Raw genomic sequence first — 20,067 nt, 5'->3', positions numbered from 1 at the left:
AGGGCCAAGCTGAAAACCCGTTGGTATCAAAGTTGGAGCAGAAGCGAAGGAGGTGTTAGTAGCTGAGGAGTCTGCTTCATCGTCATTAAGCAAGCCTGGGGAGTCTTCTGAGCGTGAAACAAGCAGGAAAGGTTTCTGTTTTTTCATTGGCGCCGTTTCCTCTTGATAAGAGAATACGTGGCCTTTACCCTTATCCAACTCATTAGTAATTTTGGTAAGGCGTATCGAGGTCTCTATAGTGCTATCTGCTATCCCTTGCTTAACTCTCTTAATCATGGCTCTGCGCTCAGTTTCATTAGCATGGGAGATATATAGCATAGCCATCTTTTGATCCTGTTTTGATAGCTCAGGGAACAATGGAGGAAACCCCGGAGGACCCTCTGCTATCATCAACGGTTTCGCAATTTGAGCGGCTTGGTTGCTACCTTGTTGCACATCCTGAGCTTGCTTATCTTTAATATTTCCCTGACGAAGCAAAGGGCATCGAATCTTCTCATGGGTGAGGCGAAGACAGTGAAAACATCGTTTGTGAATTTTCTCATACTCAAATTCTGTGATCACTGTACCCCCTGATTTGATGTTCATCTTCCTAGATGCCTTGGCCGGGTTCTCCAGGTTGAAACACACTTTAGCTCTGATGTAATCCTTAGTCTGAGAGACCTTAGGGTCGTAGGCAATGACATCAACTTTGCCCACCTCTGAAGCAAGGCGATACATAGTATCACTAGTGAAATGGTTCACCGGAATATGCCTTATACGGATCCATAGATCCATCATCTTCAAGAAATCATCAGGAGGGTTAGCCGTCCATCTCTCAAGGGCTATAGTCCAATGATTGTAAGACCAAGGACGGTCTTTGAGTACAGTCTGCAAGTCCTCTTCCCTCTGGAAAATAAACTGAAATCTATCCCTTGAGAGCGCAATCCCTTGAAAACGATCGTAGACTCTCCACGCCGTCATCATATACTCTATCATTCGAGACATGGATTGATAGTCCGGATTGAGCAAGCGCTCTAAAAGGCTTGTCTCATTCTCATCAAAAACGCGAAATCGGGGTTCGTCTGGTAGCGTGAGAGGTTCCTCTTCATCCTCAATTGACATAGCTCTTATCGCTTTGTGGAGAACATCCGCCATGTTAGTTGTTGCCGGAGAGAAGAAACAGACTACGCAGCGGTGGTGGTGAAAATTCTTTGGGAGCAGGTCTAGCGTGATTGATGCCAAATTCCCATTAGTAAGACAAAATTCAGTCAAGATTTTTTTAGAATCCATCAGAAAAGGAATTGTTGCTTCGATTTAGGGTGGAAAAGAGAAAAGTAGAATATTTTTGAAACAAAAGAGGGAACCAAAGAGTCAAGCTAGACTCAAAAAAAGAAATAAAATATAATTTCCTAAAGTAACCACCGTGGCAAAAGGGCCGGTAATTGGTTCCACTGATCTCAGGGAAAATATTGGAGAATTATAAAAGGCAACTACCAGTCAATTGACTTAGCCGGAAATCGTCTCAAAAGAGAGAGAATTAATTCAAGGTTTTTTTTACATCCACCAGTGTAATCAGCTTTATTATATGAAAAGTAATATTCATCAATCCCTTTTATTCTTTATTATTTTGCACTATCTTCCTTCTAAGTCTATTTAGCCGTCAGTAATATTCTAAGACCATTTCCAATGGTTTTCTCTATTTTTCACTCTAAAATAGAATAATTCTATAATATAATTGAGTTATACTTCAATGGTACTCTATTTTAGATTGAAAAATAGAGTGATGAACAAAAAATAAACAACTTAAGTAAACTCATTTTTACATTATTATAAAGTGAAAAATAGAATACCTTTGAATTATTTTTACTCTACGTTCTATTTTAGAGTGATAAATAGAATGGAGTTTGAGATGTCCTGAACTAGAGGTTCCATTTGAAAGTTTATTGAATTCAGTGTTAAAAAAAAGCTTTATTATATGAAACTTGATCACCATAAAACAAACAGAACACAAATCAAAGGTATAACAAAGTAGAATACAAAACACTTAAGTATCAAACTGCAACACCTCCACACACACTCACACAAAGTGACGTCGTTCTCTATCTTTTGAAATCTGATCATGCTTTCTTTTTTAAACGCCGAAATCATAGCAGCACATACAATACCCCGGATTAGTGATGCACTGGCCGCCTTCCGTATGTATTCTCTCCGACTTCAGGCATCTCTCATTGCATGTTTCACCGGGGGGATCCGCAGGTGTACATTGACCGTATGGAATGATACACTTTACGGAAGGCGGAAAAGCTGCAACTGCTCCCCGATAAGAAGAATTGAATTAATGTAATTCATAAGGGTACAAAGGATTAACAATATGTTATAAGATCTTTGTAAACCATCATTTAAGATACGGAAAATATTGAAAAATATTTGAGACAATTCAATACTTATACATCTGATCAGTGTGGTAACTAGTTAATTGAATTATAACATTCAGAAGATATAAGCATTTTTTTTACTGTCGTTAATGAATTCTCTAACCAAATAATTAGTGTGGTTTGACGTACGAACCTCTAGTGGATTGCAGAATGGAGAGACAAACAAAAACTGCAGCGAGAACAGCTATGCTCAATCTCAAGCTCCTCATTGCTCTTCTTTCTTTCTTTCTTTGTGATATATTTAGCCAAAAGGAGGTTTTGATTTATAGGCGATGCAGAGCGCAGAAAAAGTTCAAAATTACAAGCGATCACATGCTTTCTTGTACATAACAATGTATTGTAATTTGTAACATGACTGCCTTCGACGTTATATTAGATTAAGGTATAATTTTATCAATTATTCTACGCGGTCCGTATTAAAATTTAATTTAAGGGTTTACACGGGATTCAATCGTCTATTGTTCTAATTTTCTAGACAAAAATCAAACATTAGTTATCTTGTCATTCTTCTGTATTCATTTTCTTGTACCACGGGATATGTCTTGATCTCCCATCGATGAATAAGAAGGAAAATGAGGTTGTCTTCACCGGAAAGATTGTGGAGGTGTCAGAAAGTGAGAAGTTGTATAATATCAAGTTGTACATACACGTTTTCCTAATGCTATTGATAAGAGGAAGATACAATAATGGAAATATTATATTCTATATTCTATTCTAATACCGACTCGTTTATCGTTTATTGATATGTTAATATCCCCTAATAGAAAGCATGTGGCATTCATCGATTTATCACCGTATAGATTTTAAGTTGTGGAGGTGTCACAGAGCTTCTAGAACTGAAACCGGACTTGGTTGACCTCCTTCCTTTGAGCTTTTAAAAGGCTGTGGCTGAGGAACCAAAGAATGATTTACATCTTCTGTTGGTATCCTTGAGATATCCTAGAACATCAGCAAACAAATAGATATGGGTTATAACAAATATGTATATTACATTCTTGTTCAACTAGCAAAATGTAAACTGATTCTCTACAGCACAAATTCATCATCTTGGAACATAATGCTCACTCACAGGATCAATCAAAAAAGTGACAGTTGACAAATCTGGAGCTTCAGAAGACATTGCCTTCATTTGCCTAGACATTATTTTGGAAAAAGTCTCCCCGGAATCTCTAGAGCTCTGTCTTGAAAGGCGGATACGGGATACCTTCATACCGTTTCTGCCTAGGTACCATGATTGCTGGTGCATGGAAGCCTACGATCTGCTCGGGACTCATCGGAAGAAGAGCTTGTCCGATGCAAAAGTTCTACTAGCATAGCGTGGCTCACCTAACTTAGGTTTCTGAAAAAAAAAACAATCTTATTTGGCTCCCACGTGTTCCTCACTGGTGAATGCATTTTAGGGACTCGTCAAGTCTATTGTGAGATTAACTAGGGTTTATGTATGTGGATTAGAAAAACCAAAGTTAGGCAACATGGTGAAGGAGCAAAGTAGGCAGTGTGATTCTTCCGTACGGGATCTTAATGACATTTATCCTACAACAAAGTACAATCATATCGGTTATAATTGCCTTTCACTTTGTTTTGCCTTTTTGTAAGCTAACCATGTGAGTGCCTCAAAAGCCAAATTAAGAATATATGAGCAATCTAGATGAATACTATACCGAAGATGACTACACGAATAGGGAAATATATCGTCTTTTCCGCCTAAAAAAAAACTGGTCCCATGCATTTCTCAACTGGAATCTAATTCCATTTTATCTCATAATTTTTCTTCTGCTTCATATACCCGCTAGTCAATGTGCTTAAGTACACACAACATTCTCTTTAACTATGCGGGAAACGTAGCATTACAACGCTCTCTTAATCGCTGCTAGATTCTCAATATAGAGTTTAAAAGTTGCTAATGATAAACATTGGGACCCTCAAAGAGTCTAAAAACCACGTTTTGCATCATTCTCAGACTCAACCATTACCTATCTCTCATTTGTGGCCCCATCAATCACACTTCACACCTTATCTTCCAAAACATTTAATCAACTATTTTTCTTCCCTTATTTATTGTGACTCGTCCTCCAAAAATAAAAGCTTTGTTCCCCACAAAAGCTTCCCAATCTCACTTGTTTGACAATAGGACCACCACCACCACGTACGGTTTGCACCATACACACCACAAACTCCCTCTTCGTTGCAATAATTACACCATCCACCAAAACGTCTCTCTTTCTTTCCATCTATCTTTTTATGTTAGTTTACCAAAACAATTTTGTTTCTTCAGGGTGAATATAATGGACCTCAAGTACTCAGCATCTCATTGCAACTTATCTCCAGACGTGATGAAGCACCATCGAGGAAAAGAAAGAGATGAAGAGTATGATGCTTCTTCTCTCAGCTTGAACAACTTGTCAAAGCTTATTCTTCCTCCACTTGGTGTTGCAAGTTATAACCAGAATCAGATCATTTCTAGTGGATGGGTCATCTCACCCATGGACTCAAGATACAGGTACACCGACATATTCTTCTTATGGATTGTCTCTGTGAAACAGAGCAACATAGGGTACCTGAAAAAACGTACTCTCAGTGGCGGATGTAGGTGAGCCAAGTTGGTGGCACTTGCCCCTATGAAAATTTCAAATTCTTTATAACATGTATGAACTTTAGTCTTATTTTCTATGTTTATATTTGATTTGCCCCCTACTAAAATTATCTTTGAACCTTGTTTTCTATGTTTATATTTTATTTGCCCCCAACGAATATAAATCCTACATCCGCCACTGCGTACTCTTTATATTTTTTTTCTGCGTAACACAGTATATCTACTGAGTTCATGATGCAAATGGTCTTGTAGTAAGGAAGTTATCAGAGACTCTTGTTTATCTTGAAAGGTAACGTAAAGAAGTAAACTAATGATTCATGTGTGGTTGGCTAATTCAGGTGGTGGGAGTCATTTATGGTGCTTTTGGTTGCATACTCTGCGTGGGTTTACCCCTTCGAAGTCGCGTTTCTGAACTCCTCACCAAAGAGAAACCTTTGCATCGCAGACAACATAGTAGACATGTTCTTTGCTGTTGACATTGTCTTGACGTTCTTCGTTGCCTACATAGACCGAAGAACACAGCTTCTTGTCCGTGAACCCAAACAGATTGCAGTAAGGTCAGTCTCTGTTGTTCATGATTTTTGTGTGTCACCCTTTGATTAGTTTGTGGAAGACGACAAAGTTTAGGTGACTCTTGTGCCCCACACCATGTGATTCTTTATTTTTACCCATCAGCAATTAGACAAAATTACTGATTATGGAAAGTACATAAAGATTCCGTTTCTAATATTCCATGAACAGAAAGCTTTTTAATTATTGTGTAGGTAGGTACTAACTAAAAATGATATTTTAATCTCTCATTAAAGGTACCTTTCTACGTGGTTCTTGATGGATGTTGCATCAACAATACCATTTGATGCAATCGGATACTTAGTCACCGGCACAGGCAAGTTGAACCTCACTTGTAATATCTTGGGACTGCTCAGGTTTTGGAGACTCCGACGCGTCAAACACCTCTTCACAAGGTACACATGGCTCCTTGTCATGTCTATAGTCAAACCCTTTTATGAGAAACTAACAAAAACATCACATGTTTCACGTGTTGTTTCAGACTAGAGAAGGACATAAGATTCAGCTACTTCTGTATCCGCTGCATTCGACTTCTATGCGTGAGTAATGAAACTATAAGTTGTATAGTAAACAAAACCGTTGTTGTATTTTAAGAAACATAATGGGGTTTGAATATTATACAGGTGACGTTGTTTCTAGTGCATTGTGCTGGATGCATTTATTACCTACTAGCAGACAGGTATCCACATGGAAAGACATGGATCGATGCAATCCCTAGCATCAGAGATAAAAGCCTATCCATCAAGTACATTGCAGCCATTTATTGGTCTATCACAACAATGACCACTGTGGGATATGGAGATCTCCATGCAAGCAACACTACTGAGATGGTGTTTATCACAGTCTATATGTTATTCAATCTCGGCCTCACTGCTTATCTTATTGGTAACATGACTAATTTGGTCGTGGAAGGGACTCGTCGTACCATGGAATTTGTGAGTCTGATCAAGCTCTCACTCTTTGGTTACACATAAGTTTTTTTTCTTTGTAACCAGAGGTCGTTCGCTCAACTGTAAAGGAATCTGACCATTATGTTAGACGTTCCTGACTCCCCGGTTCGAATGAGCGCTGGAAAGAAACTAATATTACATGTTGTGGTTTTGATTCGGGGGTTTACGAGTTTCGGCCCGAACCTCCTAATATTCAAGAAAAAAGTTTTCCCTTTGTATTGTTTTTTCATAGGGAACTTCTTGTTGTTGTTGTGGTGGTGCAGAGAAATAGCATTCAAGCAGCGTCAAACTTTGTTAACAGAAACAGATTGCCTCCAAGACTGAAAGACCAGATACTAGCTTACATGTGTTTGAGGTTTAAAGCAGAGAGCTTGAATCAGCAACATGTTATTGATCAGCTCCCAAAGTCTATCCATAAAAGCATTTGTCAACATCTTTTTCTTCCATCTGTTGAAAAGGTTTACCTCTTCAAAGGCGTCTCCAGAGAGATACTTCTTCTCCTGGTGAGTTATATAACAAAGCTAACTAGGGTTTGTGGATAGTTAATGAGTTCTTTTTTTGTGTGTGTTTATATGTGTATTAGGTTTCCAAAATGAAGGCTGAGTACATACCACCAAGAGAGGATGTCATCATGCAGAACGAGGCACCAGATGATGTTTACATAATTGTATCAGGAGAAGTTGAGATCATAGACTCAGAGATGGAGAGAGATAGCGTGTTGGGCACGCTAAGATGCGGAGACATATTTGGAGAAGTTGGAGCACTTTGTTGCAGACCTCAGAGCTACACTTTTCAAACAAAGTCTCTTTCACAGCTTCTCCGGCTCAAAACATCTTTCCTTATTGAGACAATGCAGATTAAACAACAAGACAATGCCGTGATGCTCAAGAACTTCTTGCAGCATCACAAGAAGCTGAGTGATCTAGATGTCGGTGATCTAAGTGCACAACAAGATGGAGAAAAGGATGAAGGTTCGCCTAACATTGCCTCAAATCTTATCACTGTTGTATCAACAGGCAATGCAGCTCTTCTTGATGAGATACTCAAGGCTAAGTTAAGCCCTGACATTACAGATTCCAAAGGAAAAACTCCACTGGTAACCTTATGCTTCCACCGAAAAACAATTTAAACATGTATTCATCATCAGTCATTAACTTTTCTTATGTTATTGTTTCAGCATATAGCAGCCTCTAAAGGGTATGAAGATTGTGTTCTAGTACTCCTGAAGCACGGATGCAACATTCACATTAGAGGTGAACACATCATAATCAAGAAGTGTTATATTTTACGTTCTGCAGAAATGTATTAAGCACAACATTCACTTGCAGATGTGACTGGTAACACGGCACTATGGGAAGCAATCTCAAAGAAGCACCACTCTATATTCAGAATCCTTTATCATTTCGCAGCCATATCGGATCCACACGTAGCTGGAGATCTTCTATGTGAAGCTGTGAGACAGAACAACGTAGAAGTGATAGAGGATCTTCTGAAACAGGGGATCAATGTTGACACAAAGGACCACCATGGTTTCACAGCTTTGAAGGTGGCTATGTCCCAGAACCAAATGGATATGGTTAATCTCCTAAATATGAACGGTGCGGATATGGTTACAAATGAGCTCACATCATTGGAGAAGTTAAGAGTTGTGGAAAAAGAAAAAGAAAGAGTGAGTATTTTCAGAGGACATCCATTGGAGAGAAAAGAAAGAAGTAGCTATGAAGCTGGGATGCTTATTTTGCTTCCTCCTTCGCTGGATGATCTCAAGAAAATTGCAGGTAAACAAGAAAATTACAGGTCTTAGACCTGGTTTGGTTTAGTGTGCTAACCGGGTTCGGTTTGTTTTTCTTTTTAACATGGTTCGTTTTGTGTGCATGAAACAGAGGAAAAGCTTGGGTTTAACGGAAGTGAGATGATGGTGACGAATGAAGATGGAGCTGAGATTGACAGTATTGAAGTGATAAGAGACAATGACAAGCTTTACTTTGTGGAAAAGATAATAATTTAGAAAACGAAATTTAAAAACCAAAAAAAAATGTATGAGATAAGATTATTACCGTGAAAAAATGAATTTGAAGTAAAAAAAAATGAAAAGCGAAGATATAATAATATCATTGGATGTAAAATATATTATTGCTGGAGTAAGAAAATGTAAGAAATCATATATTACGAACGTGTGAATCTGAGAATGATAGTACTAAATTTACCAAGAAAAAAGGAAACTGAAATTTAGTATAAAATTATAAAACGTAATATAAATAAAAAAATTATAATTGACAAAAAAAAAATTATAAAACGTAATAATGTTACTAACTTTTCAACATTAACGTTTAGTTTCTTTCATATATGAAAATGTGACGTGACTGTCCGTAGTACCAGTATCACATGCTATGGCTACGATTCGAATTATTGAGTTTGTATTTATATTTCGGAACATCATTCTGAGGTTGTACACGTTATTTTGTTTGGTATTATGGAATATAGTCGTTGAATTGAAGAGAATGATCACGTGATCATCACGTCAGTTTATGATACTTCTTTGTCAATGGATCCATACAATAATACGACTTTTTGCTCCACTTGAAGTTTGGACACAACTCCAAAACCCTACCTTACATTTATAGTAAATCAGCTTAAGTAATACAAATGTTGATAAACAACTAAAACAACTAAACAGCAACAGTTTAATGCACCTTCGATTTTTCTTAATCACGATGAACATTACATAAATTTTTTTATTGTTAAATTTGGAAGTTACAAACAACTAACATATGCAAACATGTTTTATTGACCTGGTTTTTCTTTCTTTCTGATCAATTAGATATGCATGTAATATTGGGCAGTGAAGTATTGTTCAAAAGATAGAGTATAAAAGGCCAATAACATAGGACCAAAGTAACGATCAAACTATACCTTTAGATTTTGTGATTAGTTTGAAAAATACAACTAGCTGACAATAAAATCAAACAAAAAATACACGAGCATGCTGTGTAAGGACCTACAAAGAAAAGCCTTCTCCGTTTATATATACGGCTACGGCCCCGACGCTTACCAAACTTGAAACTTTAGTTCCGTTTAGCATTATTATCCAAATACGAATATATACATTTATCTTAAGTTATAAGAATATACATTTATGTTAAGTTATAAGAATATGTCCTTTTAAAGCTGTGATTAAATAAATAAATAAAAACTTTGTGGTAGACAACTTTTAAAGATTGATCTGAAGTCGTAACATTGTGGCAGTGTACGGATGCTGAAATGGGGAAAACCTCAGATACCAAATCCATGTAACGTCGAAGCTACGTGCAGAGGAGTTTTAAGGGTATTTATGACATTGAGTAATCAGAGACCCCACGTCATTAAATGAGTGTGAGATAATGCTATCCATCACATGGCCTTACATTATCTTATGTCTGTTTCCAAACATAAGCGAACCAACAAAATCTCTTCGCTATTATTTCTATCCTTTTTTTCTTTGCCAGCAAATTTTTATATATTGATGCTCATCTATTATGCTCATTTTCAAATCATGAATGATTTATTGCTGAAAATATGTTAATTTGATATTTTTTTTATTTAACTAGGATAAGAAATTTATTTGTATATATTATCGATAATTTTTTTATATATTTAATTATTTTATTTATACATATACAATATTTTTTGTTGTTATTATATAATTTCTTTCTGATGAACGGACCTAGGGGTGTTCAATCCGGCAAAATCGAACCAATTAAAACCAAACCGAACCGAAATAGAGAAAGTAGTTTGGACTTGGTAATACCAAATATACCGAATGAATATCATTTTCGAAAACCGCGGTATATGGATATGGTTTGGTATATAAACCGATCAAACCGAATAAATCGAATAAACCGATCATTTAAAATATAGTAGTATAATTATATGTAAAGTTTATAATATAATTAAGAATATATACATAATTTATTTTATTAATTTGATTTTTATATTGAAACGTTGTTTTTAGTAACTTAATATTTTGTTCTAAGTTAAAAGTTATTTTTTATTTTTATCAAATTTAATAAAACATAATGTTTACCCTCTTGTTAACAAATATGAGTGTTTAGATTTAGTTATTTATAATATTATGGATTACTAATTTCTATTATGTAAAAACTATTAAAATTATTAACTTAATATGTTTACTAAATATTTTAAATAGTAAAAACCGAAATATCTTCATGTTATATAAAAACTAATATCTAATAATATAAATAAAATCCATAAAATACTTTTTTTTTAAACAAATTTATGGTATTTTGGTATTTTGATATAAACCGAATAAACCGAAAACCGATGGTATATAAACCAAACCAAACCAAAGTAAATATGGTTTTAATATGGTAGCTATTTTTCATAAACAAAAATATCTAAAAACCGAAAAAATCAAACCGAAACCGAACTGATATCCGAATTGAACACCCCTAAATGGACCGGATCATTTTTTTATTAAAAATGGTGGAACTAAACTATGATTAATATATTATGGGTTGATCATATTGGACATTAAACAAATTATGACACAAAAATTTTATTTTTTTTTTCCACCGAACACATTTTTGAAAAAAATTGAACAGTATTGTTTCCACAGTTGAATTATTTTGACATTTATCTTCCATATGGTTTTGAAAAGTTTCAGATGAACCATCGAATTTATACATGTTATTTTAATGCTTTTAGTTGTTTGATTAAGAAAAACTTACATTTTTGTAATTTAAAATTGTTTTAAAAAATTCAAAATAAGAAAAATAAAATATATAAGGTTTCCTTATTTTTGTAATTTAAAGTCGTTTAAAAAAAACTTAAATATAACATATAAAGTTTCCTCATTTATGTAATTTCAAAGTCATTTTTAAAAAATCAAAATATAACATATAAGAAAAAAAAAACTAATTTTTTATTATATGATTAATGTGATTGTTTAATCTTTTTAATAATATAAAATTAAACAAAAATGAAGAATGATGCAAAAATTGTTATCAAATATTTATTATTCATAGTCATTAATTGTCATATATATGTTAATCATATTAGGTAATTCTGTAGCTTTTATTTAAGGAAAGAATATACATTTCTTATACTTTGGGTTATATAATGTTGTTAGTATATTTTTAAACTATACTTTATATTAGATGTTCTAGAATTTTTTGAAATGAAATTTAGAAAACATTTAAAAGTGCCACCTAAGATTAAGTTTTTTTTAATTAATACAAAATTAAGATTCTAATTTTTTAAATACTTCTCGATTAATATATAGGATGTATAAACATAGTGATAGTTTTATGATCAAGTTTCCTTCACAGCCATTGGTAATGCTCCACCAGAAAAAAAAGCTGAACTATACAGTATGCGCTAAAAGCGTTTAATACGTGTGGGTCCCATTGATCACGTCCGGTTCTTAATTATTTGTTTCCATCTATTAATGGGCCTCATTTTGGCCCGTTTACTTCTCCTGGCTTGCTCTTTTATCGCTAATATTTTGTAGTTTTTCACGATACTCTTGTGGCTTGTATTTAATTTCCTTATTGCCGACAAAAAAAAATATATATTTCATATATTGGTCTTGTAAATATAACATAACTTGTCAAGGTTGACAAAAGAAAAATAAATACAGGAGTTGGCAAGACAAAAGAACATAACCAAACAAAAGAATGAAAATTATTCGTGAGCTACAAGAAGAATATCAAACATAATCAGAAACTTATTTAAAAAATTGGTGGAAGGTAATATCTATTTATTAAATTTATACACTGTATTAATAGAATATAGTATCAATTTTGACAACACAAGAAAGGAAAGGTTTGTAAGTTTTCTGTACATACGTATAGGAATAGGAATAGGAATATGTGGTCTGCATATACGCTAGTAACTTGGTAGTTGAATATAGATGCATATGTGGGGAGGGCTCTCTCTCCTCTCTTTTAGAGAGAGAATTTTCTCATTACTTTCCTTGTTCCCAAATTTAATCTTTCACAAGGAGTAGAGATAAGAGAGTTTCCAGATCGGTTTTTGTTTCCGGCGACGCACCTTTTCTTCGGTGGTCGGCCGGTTCTGTCTCCGGCGTCGCGTCGTTACTCTCGATGGTCGTCCGGCTTTTGTCTCCAGCGTCTTTGCCTTCTTCTCCGGCGATGGCGGCTGGCTTTCTCTGGTACACGGTGGTCTTCTCGACGGCGTGTAGCCGGCCTTGTCTGGGTTCCGTTTGTTCTCCTCGAGTGTGATCGAGGTGAGTGACGAGTTTGTGGTGTGCGTGGGCCTTACCTTGGATGAGATCTCGATCTCGATTTCGTTTTCGATTTCGATTGAACTCTCCAAAACGTTAAACTGATTCCGGCAATCTTCCAATACTGTCGTTGGAGATGGATTCGGTGCCTCTGGTTAAGGTCCTGGTTGAATTCCGAGTGGTGGCTCTGATTCCGGCGTGGTCCGGCGTGGTTGCGAGACGCGTGTCTTCTCTAGTTGTTAGAGGTTGACACGTGTCTCTTTCTTTCGCTAACTTCAACACGTGTTTGCGCGTGTTTTCGTCGGTTTGTCCGAATCGGTGATGTGGGCCGCAGACCATGTTTTTAGTTGTTGGGTTTTTTTTTTTGGTTAGTCCATTGCTTTGGGCTTTTACAAGTTGGGCTTTTGCCCTTTAATAAAATTTCAGATGGAAAAAAAAAAAAAAACTTGGTAGTTGAATATACAGTTGACAAAAACTCTTTACTTTTTATGTTAAAGTATACCCTAAGTATTTTGCTATTTTATTTTCCATGAAATGCGGTCGAGGAATGTGATTTGTTCTTCTAATTATTTTTAGTCAAATTAAAGAAATGATTGAAAATCTTATGATGTATAAATAATTAAAATTTTGAAACTTTGAAACTTTGAAACTTGGTATCACCAACATCACAATGACATCATATTTTAATTAATAACTTTGTTCTGAGAAAAAAACAAAATAAGACGAAATGTAAAATGAAATGACTTCCGGGTTTCAGGGTAATGATAATCGCAGAAGATTTTAAACATGAAAAGGGTCAACTTCAGTTTCCAAATTTCATTCTTGTAATCCATAAAGTTTAACTTTCGTTTGCTATTTTCTCGGAAACCATTAATCATGAAACGAAAAAATATCAAGTTCCGAGGGGTCCAGGACTAAATTTTGGTGGGATCAGTATTCTCCTTATTTTTATGCCTTCCACATGTATATGTTCATGTTTATATAATATGAGAAGCAATACAAAGGACGTGTTAACAAATAAAACAACACCACCAATACGGAGGATATGGACATATATGTGCATGTGTAAATAAGTTGAAAATTATAAGAGAAGCGAAATGCAATACAAAGGATAGGTTAAGAAATAAAACAACAGTTGACAAAAAGAAAGAAAGAAATAAAACAACAACAATACGAAGTATAGCATATCGCGTTTGTCTTGGATAGTGTAAATAAAACTATGATATAATTTATTTTTATTAATTGAGAGGTGTATAGAATTACCTAAATAATTCACTTAAACCGAAAGCAGCAATTGCTAATACCAAAACATAAACATAACGTAAATTCCATTCCCAACTGGAATTGAACTAGAGACAGAGATTTCGAATGTTTATAAACAACATTGCATCGCATCTTAGTTAATTTAACATAAATGTTTACTTATGTATTTATACGTTTTGTTGCTAAATGTTAACATTAAACCACTAGACTAATGCACTGTTAATATAAATTGATAAATTCATTTCAAAAAACTTTCCAGTAACCAATTGCAGTTTAGGATAAGTTATACTTGAAGAGTCTCACCATGAGCTGGATTTTGAATATGAATTTGGCAATCTACATAGGAAAACCTATAGTTTGGTTAGCTTGTCTCTTGAAATATAGAAGTGATTCATATGATATATATTTGCTTAAAATTAAGTTAAGTGAGGATAGTTAAATGAGTTGGGTCGTATATACATGCAGAGAATGCTTCAAGGTGCTGAGGATTAAGTATTAATGCTGAACTAGTAATAAAAAGTAAAGAAACAATGCGGCAAAAGAAAAAAAACATAGACAATGAAAAAAGTCTGTATGACGATTTCGACCAAAAAAAAGTCTGTAGTATGACGATTTCTTTGATAATACACATACATAATATTATACCGTGAGATTTATATACAAAACAATCCATTCATGTGATATTATTACAAACTATTCAGTTTAAATTAGGGGTGGGCATGGGGCTGAATTTTAAAGATATTTGTGATCCATTATGCTCTGGGATAATTGATTTTTGGATTCGATTTGTAGCGTTGGTGTTTCGGATATCCGAAAAAATCAAGACAATTTACCGGATATCCGAAAAAATCCAGACAATTTACCGGATATCCGATTTGATCCGTTAAAAATAATTAATTTTTTTTTATTTTTTTAAAAAAATTAAAAAATAGAAAAATATGATATAAATAATAATATTTAATTACAGAAATTATAAAAACTACATACTTTTTAAAAATTAATAACTAAATAATTAATTTAGTGAATGAAAATATTATAAAACTTATATAGAGATATAAAATTTTATATATATATAATCATATCTATTTTTTTAAATATTAATATTTGTGATTTGCTTTGTCTTTGACGAATCTTGAATTTTTTTCGATTTGTAAAATCACGAATATCCGAATTTTTCGGATCGAATTGAAACGAATAACAGATCGAAACAAATTTTCCGGATATTTTGTCCACCTCTGGTTTAAATTGGTTTAAATGGCCACTATCCCAACGATGCATATCATCTACGCAATAAAAATATTTAACTTTTTGGTGAAATTTTGTTTGAAATTTATTACTCCCATTTTTTATCAAAAAAAAAGAAGTTTACTATTCTGTTTACTAACTATTAATGAAAAATAGATAGGTCGCTTAAATCTTGTCTTGTATTTCATGTTCAATATTTTATACTCTTAATCATGGAAAGAAATATAAAATTAAATAAATTAGAGATATTTTCCAGTTATAAACAGATTCCATCTATTTTTAATTTAAATCAGATTCCATCTATTTTTAATTTAAATATTATAGAAGCAATCTAAAATAATGGAAAAATATGATTTGGTACATAATTTTCCGTCATTTATGTACTCTGCATATAAACAAACTCACATTGCACCTGCTCATGTTTATCTCTCTCTCTATATATTTCATTAATATCATCCTCAACCTTGCAAGTCTCTCTCTCTCAGCGACATGGATAGTCCAACGAGCATACGCGGTAAACCTCCACCGGAGACTCTCTCCCCGTGCGGTAGCCAAAGACGGAGGAGCAGCTGCGACTCCAACTCACCGGAATTCGAGTTCTGGCGTCTAACAAACTCTTCATTCCTTCAAACCGAGTCAGATCTTCTCTCCGCCGACGAGCTTTTTCACGACGGCGTTCTTCTCCCCCTTCACCTCCTCTCCATCAAATCCGAGCCTCAACCCGACCCGAATGTCTCGGAGTGCGAACCGGATCCATCTCCTTCAACCGATGCTTTGATCACAGAGCAGAAAGCCGAACCGGAACCCGGTTTAGGATCCGAGTTGACTCGTGAACCAACGGTGTCGAAGCGGTGGAGGGATATATTCAAGAAGACCGAACATAAACCGGTTGGGAAGAAAGAGAAGGTGAAAGATAAGAAGAAGAAAGAGAAGAAGTCCGGTTCGGGTCCAGGTTCAGGTTCAGGTTCGGGCTCAGGAGCGGAGCTGAATATCAACATTTGGCCGTTTTCAAGAAGCAGATCCGCTGGTAACAACGTGACCCGACCCAGAATGTCGTTTGGAGCTCCGACGACCCGGAAAGTCAGCAGCGCGCCGTGTTCCCGTAGCAACTCCACCGGCGAATCAAAGTCTAGGAAATGGCCGAGCAGTCCCGGTCGTAACGGCGTGCATCTTGGTCGGAACAGTCCGGTCTGGCAAGTCCGACGTGGAAGCGGAGCTCCGACAGGGAAAACGATATCCGAGTCGGTGGGTCGGGTTTCGGGTAAAAGGGAAGTTCCCGAGGCGCGTAGGGGTAAAACTGGAATCGAGAGCAATAAAGCAAAAGTCATAAACTTGAACGTGCCTATGTGCATCGGTTATCGGAGCCGGTTAAGCTGCAGAAACGACCAGAGTGGAAGTAATAACATTGGGAGTGATGATAATATCGCCAATGTTAATAATCCCAATCCTAATGGTTTATTTGGCTTTCGTAATCTTTTCATTAAGAAGGTTCATTGACTTTTGTAAACGCCCTATCAATAGTCTCAAAGGGTCTATTTTTATTTTTTAATTTGCTACTTTTGCTGTTTAGTACGATGTGTGGATTTGGGCAAATATTCGTGTTTGCTTATCATCATGTAAATTAAGAAGAGAAAGCTTTCTATTAAAATGTTAATCTATGTGTGTAACTAATTTTCTCAATTTTTATGGGTTAGTTTCATGACCAAGTAAACTAGCTGTGTGTAGATGTAATTTTCTATCTGCTACAAAACTACTAATCTACTGAGGTAAATGGTCTTTGCTAAAACTTCAATCGTATAACGAGGAAACAAATTACTCTTTATGATGGGACGATTTGTAATTTTAAGTTCACTATCCAAGAAAGGTATTGTGTAACAGCAGCCTTATAATTTCAATCAAAAACTACTGGATGACAAAGAAAGGTTTTGGGTTTGGTTGAAAGTTAACCATCAGTCCATCAATATACCCAAACTGTTTATTCCCAGTCTCTGTTTTTTTTTTCGGGAGACATTGCATTCATACAAAAATCTAACCATAATTAACCAACTACATAATTCAATGTGGAATAGTGTCAGTCTCTCCAATTTTATTGTTGCACAACATCGAACAGTTTGTTACAATAAACCATGAATGAATCGCATGTCGGAACTGAATGTATTCAAAGCATATTGAGTCGATTCAATGAGTTAGGTTCGATCTCGAGACCACGCTTTGGGTAGGGTTGTTCAATCCGGATTTTGGTAGGGTCTCGGATTAGTTTTTCGATATTTTGGTTTATAAAAATTAGATACCATATTAAAATCATATTATTTTAGTTTGGTTCAGTTTATATACCGGTGGTTTTTGGTTTATTAAATTTTGGTATGGTTTCGGTTTGATTTTTTAATATTTTGGTTTACAAAAATTAGATATCATATTAAAATTATTTTTTATCTTAGTTTAGCTCAGTTTTACAGTGTTGGTTAGGCCTGGGCATTTTAACCTGGACCCGAAGACCCGAACCGGAACCGACCCAAAAATACCCGACCCGGAACCGGACATAAAATTTACAAGTACCTTTTGGGTCTAAATTTTTTTTACCCGAAAGAACCGGAACCGAAAAGGAACCGACCCGAATATACCCGGACCCGAAAAGAACCGACCCGAATAGACCTGACCCGATAAAAACCGATTTGTACCCGACATAAAAACATGTATATCTAAAACTATGATGTTTTTGTGTTCTATTTTATATATATTATTTTATGATTTAGTTGAAATATCTTTTGTTAACAACATCTGTTATTATTTTTTAACATTTTTAAAGTAATATAAAGCTTTAAAACGTAAAATTTAGAGTTTTAAAATGTTTTATTTTAATTATTAATAGTTTCATTTAAGTTGTTTTGTTAAATTTTAGATATATATATGACAAATATTCAACTAAAGTTGATGGAATTGGGTATATCATGTCCTTTTCAGATCCTAAATACTCGAACCCAACCCGGACCCGATATGGATCCGAAAAATTACGGGTATTTTATGGGTATTTTAATTATAGACCTAAACCGACCCGGACCCGAGAAGAACCGATCCGAACCCGAACCGAAAATTTCTAAGTACCTATTGGGTCTAAATATTTAGGATCCGAAAAGACCCGGACCCGAAAGAAACTGGCCCGAACCCGATCCGAAGATCCGAACGCCTATGTCTAATGTTGGTTTTTGGTTTATTCAATTTTATACTGAACAAACTTAAACTATATTTATCTTCTGCGACATTTTGTCAATTTACTCACATTTAAGTGAACGATATTTATCTCCTTAAACTTAAACTATATTTATCTCCAACTTCTTCTTTCAATTTCACTCGGACCCACCCCAAATTTAAGTGAACGATATCATTAACTTTTTATATACTAGGGGTTTGCGCGAAACTGGGTACGTTATCGATGCATTGTGTTATTTTGTGCATGTAATTGTATTGTTTATTTTTTTTTGATAAAAATTAATTTTGTCATGTTGTCTATAATTGTCTACGAAAAGAGGATTGAAAGTTATACATGTTGATTAGGTAGATCTAACAATGACCATAGTATTCATTTTGTTGTTATTTTTTTTAATCTTATATTGGTATAGATTTGATTGACCTCTAGCGTAAAAATGATCAAAGATAACCGAACTTTTGTAGTTGCTAAGTTACGGTTAAAATAGTGTAAGGAAAAGGGTTTAAATTTTGATTTTAAAATTTTTAAATGTATATGTACAGTAAATAAAATAGTTTTCTTAGTTTACACGGATTTTATTGTGAAACTTCTCAATTGTAATCTTTTTTTTTTAAATTAAAGTATGAAGTGAAGATATTTATATATTTATATTGTTATATAACTATTTAGTATAGAGGTTTAGCGATTTTTTTATAATAAAAATGGTTTTGTGGTTTAAAAAAAAAAATCAATCGCAGACCAAAAAAAAAAATTGGTATAGCTTTATGTTTCAAGAAAATAATCTGGGTTTAAATTGTTTAGGTTTGAAATTTAGTGGGCCTTGGAACATTAGTTTTCTGTGCTTCTAACTCAACTGTTAGGTCGCTTTATTTTTCATCGTCGGGAAAGCTTCTAGGTCTCCAGTTATTAATTCAACCCAATGATCGTCCACCCCGTCAAAGGCATCTAGGAGCGTAGTCCTGCGCTTCGGAAAATATATTTTTTCAATATGGAACATTGTTGTATCAAACATGAGTAAATGTATATAAACTGGCCAAGGCTTTCGACTTGTGGTTCCTTGCTGCTATTGTTTTAAGTGACTTTGCGCAATGGTTAATATGGTGTCATGAAATTATTGAAATACTTTAGATTTTGTATGAATGGTCATTAAAGCTTATTTTGTTTAATTAAATTAAACCCTACAATTAACACAATTTATGTAAAATCAAATTTTATTAACACAATCATATATAGATCACAAGATTTTCTCATAATATTAACAAAAGTCTTAAGACTCAATTGACCAAAAGCAAGGTCAAGTCAAATCTCTGAATAAAAAACATTGAAAAAGCTCAAGAAACCTTTCCATCTGTAAGTAAACTTACTTCGCCTTTGTCTTAGATTTCTTGAGAAGACTGGAAGTTCTGAACTCAGCATCGTCTCTAATAAAGCTCCACCAGAGAATGGTTAGAGGAACTGTGGCGTGCCAAATAGAGTGAGCATCGAAATAGCCTCCATACGGAGGGAAGTCATATATCTCTAAAAGCATAGCTAAACCTGAAGCTATCACAACCACCCACAGTTTCCAATTAGAAGGATGCCTA

General features: G+C 34.7%; 3 protein-coding genes and 1 pseudogene across 3 annotated transcripts in view; 2 read left to right on the top strand and 2 right to left on the bottom strand.

Moving 5' to 3' along the window:
- LOC106330889 overlaps positions 1–1,134 on the bottom strand; it is a 3,169-nt gene extending 2,035 nt beyond the window's left edge. Inside the window, exon 1 of the mRNA XM_013769285.1 lies at positions 178–1,134. Within this exon, the coding sequence (XP_013624739.1) occupies positions 178–1,134 (957 nt within the window). The remainder of the gene's footprint in view (positions 1–177) is intronic.
- Positions 1,135–4,474: 3,340 nt separating this feature from the next.
- LOC106311021 (potassium channel AKT2/3) lies at positions 4,475–8,563 on the top strand. The gene is made up of 11 exons (XM_013748255.1): positions 4,475–4,560; positions 4,690–4,914; positions 5,346–5,564; positions 5,814–5,972; positions 6,059–6,116; positions 6,201–6,512; positions 6,791–7,030; positions 7,111–7,623; positions 7,705–7,780; positions 7,856–8,305; positions 8,411–8,563. The coding sequence occupies exons 2-11, from the start codon at positions 4,700–4,702 to the stop codon at positions 8,533–8,535; spliced, it is 2,367 nt and encodes a 788-aa protein (XP_013603709.1). The 5' UTR covers positions 4,475–4,560; positions 4,690–4,699; the 3' UTR covers positions 8,536–8,563.
- A 7,117-nt stretch (positions 8,564–15,680) lies between these two features.
- Positions 15,681–16,934, top strand: LOC106304138. Its single transcript, XM_013740564.1, has one exon. It carries the CDS (start codon positions 15,769–15,771, stop codon positions 16,774–16,776), a length of 1,008 nt encoding a protein of 335 aa, XP_013596018.1. The 5' UTR covers positions 15,681–15,768; the 3' UTR covers positions 16,777–16,934.
- A 2,904-nt stretch (positions 16,935–19,838) lies between these two features.
- LOC106330878 overlaps positions 19,839–20,067 on the bottom strand; it is a 1,295-nt pseudogene continuing 1,066 nt past the window's right edge.

Source organism: Brassica oleracea, chromosome C1 (assembly GCF_000695525.1).
Source record: "Brassica oleracea var. oleracea cultivar TO1000 chromosome C1, BOL, whole genome shotgun sequence".
NCBI lineage: Eukaryota > Viridiplantae > Streptophyta > Magnoliopsida > Brassicales > Brassicaceae > Brassica > Brassica oleracea.
The sequence above is the reverse complement of the archived record's forward strand: the minus strand, read 5'-3'. Positions and strand labels throughout refer to the sequence as shown.

Excerpts from the sequence above, each read along its gene's own strand:
- LOC106311021 (XM_013748255.1), top strand. The coding sequence starts at position 4,700 with ATGGACCTCAAGTACTCAGCATCTCATTGCAACTTATCTCCAGACGTG. Across the intron at positions 4,915-5,345 it reads CCCATGGACTCAAGATACAG|GTGGTGGGAGTCATTTATGG; the intron begins GTACACCGACAT and ends TGGCTAATTCAG. Across the intron at positions 7,624-7,704 it reads CCAAAGGAAAAACTCCACTG|CATATAGCAGCCTCTAAAGG; the intron begins GTAACCTTATGC and ends TTATTGTTTCAG.
- LOC106304138 (XM_013740564.1), top strand. The coding sequence starts at position 15,769 with ATGGATAGTCCAACGAGCATACGCGGTAAACCTCCACCGGAGACTCTC.